Source organism: Perna viridis, chromosome 5 (genome assembly GCF_037379345.1).
Source record: "Perna viridis isolate PV_CMFRI_1.1 ecotype Kerala chromosome 5, ASM3737934v1, whole genome shotgun sequence".
Taxonomy (NCBI): Eukaryota; Metazoa; Mollusca; class Bivalvia; order Mytilida; family Mytilidae; genus Perna; species Perna viridis.
In genome coordinates, this window is record NC_142449.1 from 42056393 (window position 1) to 42072386 (window position 15994).

At 32.3% G+C, this 15994-nt stretch overlaps 1 protein-coding gene across 2 annotated transcripts; it reads right to left on the minus strand.

The window, feature by feature from the left end:
- Nucleotides 1–2107: 2107 nt before the first annotated feature.
- Nucleotides 2108–10732, minus strand: LOC148617777 (uncharacterized). 2 transcript variants are annotated; one of them, XM_088585325.1, is made up of 6 exons: nucleotides 10587–10732; nucleotides 8661–8981; nucleotides 8072–8137; nucleotides 5567–5653; nucleotides 3289–3417; nucleotides 2108–3009 (listed from the first exon to the last, which is right to left on the minus strand). In XM_088585325.1, exons 2-6 carry the CDS (start codon nucleotides 8949–8951, stop codon nucleotides 2773–2775), a joined length of 810 nt encoding a protein of 269 aa, XP_088441451.1. In that variant the 5' UTR covers nucleotides 8952–8981; nucleotides 10587–10732; the 3' UTR covers nucleotides 2108–2772. The 2 variants fall into 2 exon arrangements, with proteins under 2 accessions (XP_088441451.1, XP_088441450.1); XM_088585324.1 differs by lacking the exon at nucleotides 10587–10732 and adding an exon at nucleotides 10245–10289.
- Nucleotides 10733–15994: the final 5262 nt, after the last annotated feature.

A 15994-nucleotide genomic window follows, 5' to 3' on the forward strand; every position in this document is an offset into this window, starting at 1 on the left:
GTGATATCAGCACTATCTGGATGGGCAAGGGCACATTCATTTGGGGAAAGCAAACTTCAATGCCCCTTTGATCCAAGAATATCATCAGTACAGAAATTTTATGGTCGTCATCACGAACTCGTGGATCGTTATGATGTATCCATCTGCACCATTGCACCATGAAAACTGATTTATTCAACGTTCATAGTTTTCCTTATCTCGTTTGTCTACCCTGGACTTGACTTTTTATGAGCAACTCGGGGGGTGTTTCTAGAAAAGCAGAGGACGCCTACACTATCGGTACACCTGGTCGATGCTCCCAGTCTTTAGTGGAGTCCGAGTTGCTCATTTGCTTTTGAAACTTTGTATGTTGGATTTTAATTACTTCATGTTCTTTGTTGTGTATGTCAGTTTTCCATGTCTGGTCTTTGTCCCTGGATTACATTCTTTTGATTACCACTATAACTTTGGTTCCATTGATTATTCTTTTATCGGGTATTCATACAAAATTTTATTCCAAATGGACAGAAAAGATCGGAATACCTGTTTAAACAAATATTTGTTGATGCAAGATTAAAATTTTAGACATTTCCTCATACACAAGATTAAGGAGTCTCACTGATGGCTCAAATAATGACTGTAATGTCCATGCATAGTCAAAATATATGTGAAGCAAACACATTTTGTCTACTTAGACCCTTATTTTGTTTAAATTCGTCATCTCTTGACCATATCAACACTTAAAATGTCAATTTAAAACCCAATTTGTCGAACTCCACACAAACATGCGTTGAAGTAGACATTCTTAAAACATCACAGCAAATGTAGTGTTCAGTAAGATACAAAATGTCTAATACAACGTTTTGTTTTGTTGAGGTTGACACATTTTGTCTACCTCAACCCAAAAAGTGTTGACGTAAACATTTTATGTCTAAATCAACGAAAAAAGCGTTGACATAAACATTTTAACCAATCCAACACAAAAACTATTGACATAGCCAAATAATGTCTACCAAAACATTTTATTATGTTTAGATTGACAAAAAATGACTAATGCAATACCATTCACCGTTGTGGTAGACAAAACGTATTATTCATAGACAGAAAAAGTGTTGATTGAGACATTTTGTGTCTCTATCAGTCAAAAAACGACTGTGGATGGTCATATCAGTCCTTATTTGGTCCAGTAGTGTCTGTTACGCAGAGTAGTTAAATAAGAGATATACTACAGTCATTTTTTATTATCAATGTACACTACGTTCTTGTATGTAAAGAGCATTTTCATCATGATTTATAATATGTAATTTAAATAGTTAAGGCGAAAACACCACATTTTTATAAGTTCTTTAATGGTAAGTGAAAATCAAGTTTTACAACTAGATGAACCCTAAGTGTTATTCTGACTCTGAGCGTCCTGACATACATACCATATCTGCCTTAGGAATTGAATCAACAATAAATCAATCAACCAAAAAGGGTTTAATCCAAAGGAAAGTACAACTATATCTCAGTAAAGTCGATGGTTTATTTAATGCATTTGCTACATACTCTTCTTATTTGGCTTTTGAGCTCGATGGGACATGGCATGGGGAACGGTGCTATAGCTATTTTGTTTACAAAAATAAATTCTCTCTGTTCATCTTTACTCTTGATGAAGATGAAAAATCTTTTTTGTTCACAATTCCCGACTTTTCAGCTGACTTGTTGATTTGTCTTGTTTTTAAAGTATAAACAAAAACGTAAAGCTAAAGTTGAAAAACACACCACACATCTAAATTGTTAATCAATTGACAGACAAATCAAGTTCATGACCAAAATGTGAAATAATGAAACCATGAAACAGATACGATCTACTTACACAATGTAGACAGCAGAATAAAATACCATTATAAATAAAAACTGATAAGAATATAACCATACCTATCAGAGGAGAAACATTCCTGTAGGTTTTTGAAAATTTTGAAAACCACAACCAACTTACCCCAGTTATAGAAAGGCTTAGTGACTGTAATTATCGTGTCCATCATTCAAAGCTGCCGGTTATACAGAACGGGGTTTTGAAAGCGATTTGTTTTGCGAACATGGTGAACCCAGCAATATACTTTGTTTGAAAAGATACTTGCGAAGGTTTACCTTTGCTATCAGTTTATTGTTATAAAGCAGAAAAACAGATATTAAAAACAAAATCATATAATTTAGTACAGTCCATTGTTATAGAGGACGACGTCCTCATATTGGTAATTGATATAGATTAAACCTATGGCCTTCGATACACTGAGATCCTAATTTCAGTCTAACATGATAATACCATGGCAAATAACCTGGTAACCTAAATGGGGTACAGTAGTATGCACATGTGTAGTATAGATCCATACCAGCAGCAGTAATACCGAGTAATGAAGTAGTTTCGTATCTTTAACAGGAATGAAATGTTTACATATCACATGTTAATAGTTCGTTAAATTATGAAGAAATACAAATCGTTGTTAATGTCTAATTGTCTAATTGTCCTCATCCTTTGACAGGTTACACCTGTCTCGTATTATTTCGTTGATTTCAAGCTGCAATGAATCATATTAACATCGAGTCGAATTTATGATAAATGGATATTACCGCATGAAGTTAATAAAGCATATAAAGCAACATGAAATAATTAAACTGCAGGGGCAGTCACAATACATTTTCAATTAGAACTGTAAATAAAATAATCAAGTTAAAACGATGATTAGACAACACAGTATGTGCATGTATCATCTAGCTTGACGAAAATCGAAAGACTTGTTAAGGTTATAGCTATGATTTGTAAGGTGGTGGTTCGGCTATGCTACTCTGTGTGGAACCAGTCTGTTGTATTGTCTGTACTGGATAGGTGTGTGTCTGCTGTGTCATTATTCTTCCAGTGTCATGACCAAATGGTACATTTTGCGTCTGTACAGTTTGTATGAAGGGTCCTTGGATTTGTGTAGTTGGCATTGCAAGAACAGTTCCAGCAGGTGTCTGGGATGTTCCAACGTACACATAAGCAGTGTTCTAAAAGCGAATAAGTCCCGATTAAGAAAACATTAAGAACGACTTCTTAGTTACAAATGCAAAAAACAAAAGACACTTGTATATGCAATAAATGTTAGACCCTAATTACCATCGTATAAAACTTTCTTCATGTTTTCTTATTAGTGTTTTATTCCGACGATTTTTGTTTCTGATGACATTTCAATTGTAGTTCTTTTTTCTTTCACCAATACAGCAAATCAAATTAGAAATGTTTTGAATTGATCGACTGACATGGATCAGCTGATAACAATCACTTACCCTTGATCCACCGAACGAAGAACAACAGCAGCAGACAGAGGCAGCAACAATTGCGATAACAACCTCTACAAAACTTATCACTGCAAGTAAACCAGGAACTGCTACTACACCACCTTCATACAGACCACGCTAAATACAATAGATGAAATACTGATACATTCAAACTGCATCTATTGTTTCTTTATATTGTAAAATCACAGTATTAAATATTTGTACTATACCAAAAATATTTTTACCTAATTTGACTTTGGTCTCTTTCGTAAGGATAATTTCTATTATTTTTAAATATAACGAGAATGGACATGGTGCATATGTCAAAGACAAAACAACCCCAGAATTTATTTGATTTTGTATGCCATTAATAGTTATGCATCATATGATATAAAAATACCTGTATGGAATAAACTTCCCATTTTATGGGGTATGGGGCAATGGGGAATGGGGGATGGGGCAATAGGGAATAGGGAATGGGGCAATGGGTAATGTTGCATTGGGAATGGGGTAAATGAATAGGGGAATGGGGCGAGGGAATAATTTTGATTGGTCAATCAAACAAATTGTTCTGCCTTCTTAAGCAAGCAACGTACATATCATAATTCTATGACAGCAATTAAAATAATTTTGAACAAGATTGTTTTTAGAGTAATTTTTAATTATTACAGATGTCGCAGTTCATTATTCATTGACATTTTGTTTAAATATTACCCGGAAGTACATTTGTTATTGATTGAAAATGTTCGCGCTCATACAATTTATAAACGTAAATTATTTTTTTTCAAGATTTACACTGAAATAATTTGTGTCGGAGACACTCGTATGATTTTAATATTGACAGATTAAACATATTAAGCAATAATAACAAGACCATTAAAAAAATAATAAGCTGTTTATTCCCTTAGCTTTCAATTGGCAGAAATATGTCGTTCGTCGCAATCTCGAAAAGGATAATAATATTGCCGTTTTTTTTATATTTTATACAAGAATTTTAGACCATTATTGAAATAAAACTGTCCACATACTAACAATGTGCAGAAATGTGTCATATTTACGTGATTGAACTGAAATCAATATGTCACAGCCTATGATGCCTATTTGACAATTTTAAGTTTTTAAACCATTTTATAAGACCAAGGTAATTCAAGTGTTCGCACTTATTCAATTTGCAAAAAAATCTCATTTTCAAGAATTTGGTCTGAAATATATGTATCACAGCCATAATATATAATATTGATATAGATAATTTTAACTACTTTTTTACATTGATTTTAGACTAAAAGGTATATTAAAGGTGTTCGCACACATACACTTTGCAAACATATGTCATTTTGAAGATTTTTGACTGAAATATGAGTGTCACAACCACCTACCGGATACTAATGTTGCCATTTTTAATATTTTTAACTTTATTTTTGGACCATATTTGAAATTAAAATTGTTCGCACCCTTAAATATGACAAATAATATGACATTTTTGGGAAATTTGACTGAAATTGAATTGTCAAAGCAACACATATGATACATTTTTTGACAATTTTAACATTTAAAACAATGATATAAGACCAGTAAGGATATTTTAAGTGTTAGCACTCATTCAATTTGCCAAAAATATCTCATTTTCAAGTATTTGGTTTGCAATATATGTATCACAGCCATCAACAGAATAATAATATAGACAATTTTAACATTTTTTACAATAAATATAGAGTAATAGGTATATTAAAAGTGTTCTCATACATACACTTTGCAAAAATATGACATTTCGAAGATTTTTGACTGACGTATGAGTGTCGCAACCACCAACCGGATACTATTATTGCCATTTTTAATATTTTTGACAATAATTTTGGACCATTATTGAAATTAGAATTGTTCGCACCCATATAATCTGCAGAAATATGACATTTTTGGGAAATTTGACTGAAATTCATGTGTCAAAGCATCACACATGATACTTTTTTTGACAATTATAACATTTTAAACAATGATGTAAGACCAGTAAGGCTATTATAAGTGTTGGCATTCATTCAATTTGCAAAAAATATTTCATTTTCAAGAATTTGGTCTGAAAAATATGTATTACAGCCATCAATATAATAATGATACAGACAATTGTTTACATTAATTTAAGACTAATAGATATATTTAAATTGTTCCCACACATACACTTTTCAAAGATATGTCTTTTTGAAGATTTTTGACTGAAATATGAGTGCCAGCCACCAACAAGATACAAATATTGCCCGTTTTAATATTTTTAACAATAAATAATGAGACTTACCAAAATGCTTCCAACAACACTTAAACTAAATACAGTCGGCACAATGACTGATGCACCAACGATACACAAAACCATATAGGCAATTTTCTAAAGAAAATAAAGAATAGAGAAACGAATTATTACAAAATTTGAAAGAAGATGTAAAAGGCTGAATAAAGGAAAACAGAGTAGTAATTCGGGCGAACCTTACACTGTCACTATTTATATCAAGAGCACCTTCTAGTACGCTGGAAATATGTTTATAATCTGTTTTCGAATTCACCCCAATGTTTTTTACATATATAAATATATCTTTATTCTCAATCACCAAAAGTACATGGTGAAGAGAAGCATACACATAATATATGTTATTATATACAAATACACATATGGATAAAAGAAGGCTAAGCCATAAATGATGATGCCATACCATAAGATACCCTAGAGTGTTTAACCTATTGTCAATAACCTTTATGACTTTACACAGGTTTGTTCATTAAATCCATAAGTTTAAGAATGTTATGTCTCTTTATGAATTTGGTTTTGAAATCTCCACTACCATATAAATTGCATATTCTATTTTCTCTACATATATTTTCAATCTATATGTTCCAATAGACAATTTCATATAGAGGGTTCTAAAACGGCATACATATCTTATATTTTTGTCTTTTAAAATTTCAAAATAGTTATTTATTTTTAATTCTAGTTTCCCTTGTATTACCTGTAGTTTAATGCTTTCGGATCCCCAGTGAGATTTTTAATATTTATTGAGCAATTCTTTAAGGATATTCGCTGCTCATGTTGAGCCTTTTTGTTAGAATTTCAGAATTGTTTCCTTATATAGATAAACCCTATTATCTTTTCCCTCAAAATTGCAATTGCTTATATCGAAAACAATCGGCCACACAGATCAAGGATTTTGTTCTACTGATATTGTATTGGCACGAAAAATCTATACAATCCCTTGTCATTCTTAAGAACAGAACATATCCTTAAGGTAATTTAGAGATACACACATATAAATAAAAAAAAATATAGTTATACTTTTATGACATAAAAACATATTATATCTGTAACTGTATTTAACAATAAGCTTCAATGAAATTTGAAAGAGTAATCAATGAAACCAAGGTTATGAAAACACCATAAACAATTAATTGTTCGTCATTTTTTTTATAATAGAGTGATACCTTTCTAAATCAATCTATATGTTCCAATAGCCAATTGCATATGAAGAGTTTTAAAACGACATACATATCTTATATATTTGTCTTTTAAGTAGCTGTCTATGTAAGAATCATGCAAAATCTGAAAAATGTGATACACCCCAAAAAAGGCTACCTATTTTTATTTTTGTAATTAAGTTGTTTTATGGGTCTATACTATGATATGTGTAATTATTCATTCAAATCTGCCTGCTCTTGGGAGATAATTAACATTGGAAATCCAGAAGATTCTATCATATTTGATCGTCATTTATAGAGTTATCTCCCTTAATTTTGAAATCTACAGTGCATTCTATATAAGTTTTAGCACGTGTTATAGAAAAACCACATGTTAATTTCTGTTTACTTTGAGATTTCAAACAAAATATCAAAAATAAAAATATTTAGGCTTTTTACCCATGAATCACATTTTGCATGATCCTTAGCTGGAGTACTACTTAAAATTTCAAAATAGTATTTTTTTTTATTATTCTAATTGGATCCCCAATGAGATTTTAAACATTTAATAAGCAATTCCTTAACGATATTCGCTGCTCATGTTCAGCCTTTTTGTCAGAATTTCAGAATTTTTTTAATTAGATAAACCCTATTATCTTTTCAATTGTTTGTTATTTTTTTTACAATTCAGTGATACCTTTCTAAATCAATCCTATTTCGAACTTTAAATTATGTAGGGTTTATACAGTTCATACGGTTTATCAAGTTCAATATTCATAAAAATAGATTGAAGAGACTAAAAATTGTCTGGTGTATACAGGTCTTCGAGTTATTCTAGATTTGGTTAAGACAGATTTCACTGAATTAGGTAACAAATTTGGACCGGGAACACAGGAACCACTTTGTACAGGATTGCTCCAATTGAGTTAAAATAAACTATAATACATTTGATATTACACAGAAAAATAGAAGATGTGGTATGATTGCAGATGAGACAGTCATCCACCAAATACCAAGTAATGAACAATTCAACTTCTATAGGTCATCACACGGTCTTTAATGATGGGAAAAACCAATACTATTATGCAAGTTATAAAAGCCCCATAAACAAATAAAGTGAAACTATAAAAACGGAAATCGAACTAATCTTTAAAAAAAATGCAAAACGATTAATAATAAACATTAATAATACAACGAAAACCAATGGACTAAGGTTCCCGGCTTGAAACAGGCACATAAAACATGTGGCGGGTTCAACACGTTTCATTTTTTTAATTCATTTTGATTTTCAAAAATATCTTTCAGTTTCTTGATTTTGTCTTAAATATAAAGTCTCTAGGTTGTTATTGTTTTCACTCACCATACATCTCCAATTCCTTTGTCTGTGTTTGTTCATAAAGAAGGGGAAACTTCCATTCAGCAAACACTAGGTTAAACAATAAACAACTGGATATATATATTTGTTGTATATAGATATATATATTTTTCCTATATATAGATATCTAGTTTAGCAGTATATTTTTTTTGTATATTTCTGTTGTATACATATTTTTCCTATATACAGATATATATTTTTGCTGTATATAGATAATATACTTTAGCTGTATATAGATATATATTTTTGCTGTATAGAGATATATAGTTTGTTCAATCATGTAAATGTTCATGTTGCTACAATACTGCAGTAATCACAATAAAATTTTATTGGTCGTCTTTATAAACTCGTTCTGGTGTATCCACCTACACCATAGGGAGACATTTGTTTAATACGTCATAGTTTTACTTTCCTCTTTCGTTTACCATGGACATGCGATTTAATGAGTAATACTGTAGGTAATTCAAGAAAAACATAGGTTTATGTTATGCAACTATTTTCCTTGTATGGTCGTACTTTTTAATTATATAATAAATAAATCTTACCTATCCAGATAGAATAAAACAAATCTTACCCATCCAGATAGAATAAAACACGTTATGTCAAATCCTAAAAGTGCATCTGCATTCTGCACATACACTGGACAATACCAGTAGCTATAGGGATAGTTATAACCATCATGATAAGTATAGGTGCAACCAGCAGATTTGTGGATGCCGTCAATAACGATTCCAGCCAAACTCAGAATTCCACATAGTATACCGAGACCGATCTGTATTCCACCAAATATTTTCAAAGTTCCGATTCTGTATTCCCGATATTCCTTCAGATAGTCCTCGTTTGATGTATTATTACCTTGTTCCATTTCCCTGGTTACTTTTGTTCTCAATAAAACCTAAAGCAGGCGGTCAGTATATTTTTCGTATAACTACATACATATTAACAAAAAAAAAACATTATCAGAGTTAATCAATCTACCAAAGTTCAAATTTTAAATGAACCTTTAACTTTTTCCTGGTATTGTAATATGCTATTTTGGGTTTTAACTGAATAGTGAATTCAAACATGCATGGAAACAATCGGTCATTGTTACAGCACAATGGCTATTTGTTATTTCAAAGTACATTTGACGATGAACTATCAATACGTAAATTATTGGAGTTCCACAAATAGAAAACTATACAATGTGAACCCGAAAAAAAAATTCTCAAATTTCAAACGTGTTGCAAATCTACTAATTATTATTATATTCTACACGTACAACTGTGCAGAAATTAGCAATTCTCTTAAATCGGTAAACGTTTGTCCATTCTTACAAAATATTGACAAGTGAACTGAAAAGTTACTGTTTCTTTAAATCATCATTAATTTTAGGAGTACAATTGTCGAAACTGCGCAGTTGAAGTTATTGATTATGTTATGTAATATGCATTTTGTTCGCTTTTCATTTTGTTCAGCTAAATTTTTGCTATGAAGACTATAATATTGATGGTGGAATTTTAAACTTGGCACAAGGAACAATCACTATACATGATTTTCTAAACGGAAATTTATGACATAGAAACACTTTTAGTTGATATTAAAGGAACTTATCAGAAAATGGCAAACAAAATGACCAGCGTTTAGTTGAAATAAAAGTTTATTAGTCTATTCCTGACGGCATAGAAAACAATGCGCCAGAGATTAGGTTTTTAACAAGACAATTTTGCATAAATAATTATTAAACAAACATTAGTTTGAACACTTTGCTAGACATAATTTTTTTTTACGGCCTTTTTAAACTGAATTGTTGGTATGGTAATTTTGTAGTATTTTTTCCAGAATGGCCACATTTTAAAGGGGAGGATTGTAATCATACCGAAGAGTAATCAAGGGAACCAAGGTTATAGCGGTAATCAAAAGAATGTAATCCAGGGGAAAAGACCAGGCATGGAAAACAGACATACACAACAAAGAACATAAAGTAACTAAAATCATACATACAAAGTAACAAAAGCAAACGTGCAACTCGGACTCCACTAAAAACTGGAAGCATGGACCAGGTGCACCGGTAGGTTAAGCGTCCTCTGCTTTTCTAGAAAGTACTGTAATCCGGCGACATTTTTTTGTGCCTGTCCCAAGAAATTTCTGGCCTATGTATATCTCGTTTCGTTTTTACCTTAAGTTTATGTTTATGGTACTTGAGCATATAGAGGCAACTCTTTCGCTGTATATTGTATAATAATGTTTAGGAGCCAGCGGCAGCCTACTTTGTGGTGTGAGGGTTTGTTCGTCGTTCACTGAAGAGGAATGGGTGGCTGACATTCTCATCTCGTTGCGGCTGTTGCTTCTTTGATATATACACCATGCATATTATCTTTTTATTCAAATCTATTAGTAGTCGATTGTGACTTTGATTGCAAAAACAAGTTAAGTTTTACCAAAATATTGTTTTCTCAATCAAGGAAAGCTTTTTCTTGACAAAAATGAACGAAATATATAAACATGGTTTAGACCTTACCTGTGAATAGTTTTATATTGATCCAACACAGTATTTACACTTCTTATCAGGAAATGATAAAATTTGTATGCGACACATTTAAACATGTTTAACTTAGGTTATCACGGATATAAATCGATGTTTTACAAACAGCATGACAACAGTGGACAAAAACAACCACAAGAATACGCACAAACAAAAATACAAGCACAAAAAAAATACAGAAAAGCAGGATTATGATAAACCATAATAAAACAATAGATACGGTAAATCCCTTATGTATTTAATTCAGAAGTATATTTGTTTATATTCGTTGTCGTGTGTTTAATTTTCGCAGCAATTTTTGACTTCATTTAATGCGTTAAAAAAAAGATCATTATTTATATGCAGTTTGTTTAACACCCAACTAAGTTTTTAGTTAAGAAACAAAAATTCGATCAGGTGACTTGCGTTTTTTTGGAAGAACGTCTTTAAAGTCAAATGGTAAAACGTGAAACTATACCGACTGCGTCAGAAAAAGATAAACGCAATTACAGTTAGAAGAAGGGAAATGATAATCGTAATTGGCAAGAGATTTATTGATTTGGCACAAGACAAGTGTCTATAGTTCATCTTGCGATGGAAACTACTTATGGACAGGTAACTTTTTTGTATGTCTACAATCTAATTAAAAGCCGGTTTTGCATCACTTTCTGTTTTCTGTTAAAACGCCTGTAACTTAATATGAAACCCGGGGCTACGCGAGATTGGTTTATAATTAGATTGGTATGTTCATTGCAAATTAAAAATTATATGAAAAGAAACCCCTATGTCTAGGGGTGTGAAATAGGGTATGCGATATAGGTCTAGAGGTATAATATATGGAATGCAATTTAGGTCTAAGAGTGTGATATAGGGTATTTTATATAGGTCTAGAGGTATGATATAGGGAATGCATAAAAGGTCTAGAGGTGTGATATAGGGTATGCGATATACAGTCGAACCTCGTTAAGTCGAAGTCGAAGGGACCATGCAAAAATGTTCGAGTTATCCGAGGTTCGAGTAATCTGAGGTCAAGGATAAACCGGATATACTAGTAGTTTAGTCCATGATTGTTTCTGTAGTGACATCATTTGTTGTGCTTGTACATGTACATGTACTTCACTTTACACGGTACTTCGTAATGTCAAGCGTTTCATATCGGAAGATATTTTTTGTATGTTGTATATCATGTTTGAAATACTGAACGGCAGCGAATGTTTTAGTGAAATTTCCTTTTTATTTTTCTATATTAGAAACGTCATAGTTCATAACATGCTGCTTTGTTTGATTCACAATCAGGAGTATCGTCAAACCATGTGCTCTACAATATTACGATAAAATTTCAAATTCACTATTGAAACGATTGTAGTCGTTGAAATACCCTAACTATCGTCTGTTTGATGTTTCATTAAATAGTCAGATACCATTACAATTCATCTGTATTTCTTTAAACAAATTTCAAAATATCCGATATCACTGTTAGTGTAAATTCCCACGTTTTATTAATAAAATTCGTTTCTTTTAACAACACGCGCAATTTTAAATTAATTAAACAAATCAAACCATAAAGAGTGTCAACAAATTAATTTTAAAAGCCACGCTAACTGTTGTTTAAACACACTTCGATCATGGTTTGTAATAAAGCAATAAATTAGTTGACTAATTAGTTTACTTCGAGACATCAGGGTTAATTAACCTCGAAGTACTATCGAGGGGACTGATTGATTACCTTGAGTTGTCCAAGGTTTCGATTCATCCGAGTCGTAAAATTGTATTGAAGTAAGGGGAGTTTTGCTGGGACTTCGTAATTATTTCGAGTTATCCGAGATTTCGACTAATCCGAGTTCGACACATCGAGGTTCGACTGTAGGTTTAAAGGTGTGATAAATGTCTAGAGGTATGATGTAGGGTATGCGATATACATTGTGTATATCAAATGTGTTTATTAAAGCATAATTCACATTAATGTTAAAAAAATACATGTAAGATGTTAACAACCAACAAAAAACGACGAACACGTACAATGTATAGTAAATCATTATTAGTTTCGTTTTGCAAGTTAGATTTCGAAATATACCAATTACTGAGAAGAATACGTCCGGCGCACATGATCATTCGTGGATAGTGCTTCGTACAACTTGTTTTGTGTGTCTTTTGTGTATCGTGTGCGTGTATCGTGGGATCGTGTTTCGTGTTCCATGTGCGTGGGATTGGGAACGTTACACGATTCAGGAGGTGTAGGTCTAGAGGTATGATAAAGGAATGCTATATAGGTCTAAAGGTGTGATATATGGTATGCAATATAGGTTAAAAGATAGGGTTTAAACAAATACTTATGATGCATATTCAAGAAAAGGTATACGTTGATCTTAATATATGATATATGCTCTTACCAATCATTTCAATCTTTGTCGTTCTTAGTTTATAAAGTGGGGGAAACTCCCAGTCAGAAGACACTGGGTGATAAAAGTACAAAGGTTGTAAAACAAACTTTGAACTCATATTTCAAAACATCTTGTTACTTAACGGAACTCAAAGGTGGACTAAACAGCTTCTTTTTTTAAAATTTACTCTACATGTGGCGTGAATCAGATGTAGATTCTCAAGAATTAAAAAAAATACTAAAATAATATATTTTGTCAGAAGCGTTACCTTTAGTAACAGAACATTTGTTTGTATACTACACTGGCACATGACCAGCTAAAATCAGTTTAACGTGATCTTGTTCACCAATGGCTCAATACAAAGTGGGGAAATAAAACAGTAAACTCATCTAGTCTTAAGTAGAGAATAGTCATATTTTGTGGAAAATTACACTGATTGCAACAAAGGTATTCCGTGTCTGAAGTAGTTAAAATGTTGGAATAAGTACTGTCAAATAATTTGAAAGTACTATTGTTCGTGGGCAGGTCAAACCTCGAATTTTGGTTTGCAAAGAAAAAGAGATGTGTACACTGAAAACCACGAATTCAAGAATCCATACTCTTGTGTTTCTTCCCTAATCAATGAAAATTGGTACCCACGAATTAAAGTACTTTAAAAGTAAGCTTCTTTATCAAGAATAAGTTTAGGTTTTGTTTATATCAATACTTCAAATGTCTAGACTACTACTGGATTACATGTACTTGCAATGTGAGGGATGCCAGTGGCAGAGCAGTAACCTGATGTCTGATCAGGTTTTTTTTCAGGGAGTTCATATTGTGCTTAAAGTTTATTTTGTGTCTTGTTTTCTTTGTCTTCGGTTTTTATTTTTTTTTTCAATGTAATCTCTTTTATTCGGTTCGACACACTGTTTGTAAAGTTCGTTTTTGTTTCCAGTTTTTACATTCAAGTTATGGACTTAAATGTTTATGCATTCATTATTTACACATCGGATAATTTATTCAGTGATTTTTCTCATACCTCTCTTCATCCGGTAATAGTGCTCCATAGGTTGTGATATTTTACTATTTTCGAATAATGAATATCCCTTATTTGTCGTTTTCCCTGAACAATAAAGATATCATTTGTCACAATTGGCGATTAATTCAATTCGTTTGCTAATCTGCTTTGCAAAATAGTTTTTGTCTGATTTGATTTGATAAAAGCTAACATAAACAATACGGTTTCATGAACTTACAAAGACGGTAATTGGTTATTTTCTGTAAGCAGTTGTTCTTATTTGTCAACTGGGGATAAATTTGTACATCCAAAGTATGCTTTATTTGACACGAAAGAAATCATTTTTTTAAATACAATAAAAACTGTTGGATTTCAATGTGGATTATCTCCTAAGAGCAGACAGATTTGAATGAAAAGTTTTACATTACATCATGTAGACCTATATAGCAACTTAATAAAAAAAATAAAATCTGTAGTCTATTTTTAACATAATTTGCATGATTCTTACAAAGACTTCTACTTAAATAGAAATGACAATTATAGCTAAATAGCTATATAGGCTTTCCTAAACGGTAAAAATAAAACGCTTTCCCTGGGAAAATATGTTGTCCCTATGTCAAGGAGTAATCAAGGGAACCAAGGTTATAGCGTTAATCAAAAGAATGTAATCAAGGGACAAAGACCAGACATTGAAAACAGACATACACAACAAAGAACATAAAGTAACTAAAATCATACATACTAAGTAACAAAAGCAAATGAGCAACTCGGACTCCACTAAAAACTGCGAGCATGGACCAGGTGCACCGGTATGATAAGCGTCCTCTGCTTTCCTAGAACCAACCGCCGAGTTGCTCATAAAAAGTCAATTCCGGGGTAGACAAACGAGGAAAAGAAAACTATGACCCGTTGAATAAATCTGTTCTCATGGTACAGATGGATACACCATAACGATCCACGAGTTCATGATGACGACCATAAGACTTCTGTAGTGATGACTTCAATCTTGTAGCAACAGAACGCTGTTCCAGAAGCCTATTTGTTAGAGTTCTAGCGCGATACAAAAAGACTGCGTAGTTTCGGCAAGCTCTGCCATAACGTATGAGTTGTGGTATGAACACTCCATACGCAGGTGCTGAACGGGTGCTGCCACAGATGAAAGGAAAGTTAACAATTTTGAATGAAAAGTCATCACGTTTGTCGTAAAGTTTGGTCAATAGTTTTCCTTTACCATCGATGTCTAAGTGTAGGTCAAGTTATGAGGCTGACTTCACAGTGTCTGTAGTATCCTTTATCTCAAGTTCTTTGGGGTAGATGCGATGTATGGAATCCCCGAAATTAGGATTGTTTAAAGATAATACGTCATCTACGTCATCTATATAGCGGAAACTGAGATTAAAGGATTTAGCTAAACGATATTCTTTCTTTCTGATCAGATCACTATAAAGTCAGCTTAATGAGAGTGAAGGAAAGGGTCAGCTAGTAAAGGAGCACCAATTTGTTCTCATTGGAATGCCGACCGTTTGTTGAAAAACACGTCCACCACACTGGACAAATATGTTGTCAATTAAAAATTCCAGCATTTTGTAAACATCTTTCACTGTATATTTGGAAGATGATTTGGAATTTTTCTTACAAAGTATGAAGAATCTTTACCAAGAACTATACATTCGTATCTAGGTGTACCATCTTTTTTTGGAAAAACAAGGATGTATAATGTTTTTAAGTCGGAATTTTAACTGAGTATGGGGAATAGAAGTATACAGTGTTGACAAATAATAGGTTTTAATGCTATTATATTCAGATAACTGATTGTCTCTAAAAGATCTTTCGAATTTTTCAGGATCCACATTGAATTAAAACCACTACAGGAGTAACAAGCATTGTGGTAGGACTGTAGACCCTCTTTGACAGTTGTGAGTATAGAAGTTAGAAGTTTTGAAAGAGGTTTGGTGGAACATTTTGCAGATCCAGCTATGAAACTTTGTTTGTATGGACTCTTGTGGAGTTTTGGAATCCAGTATATA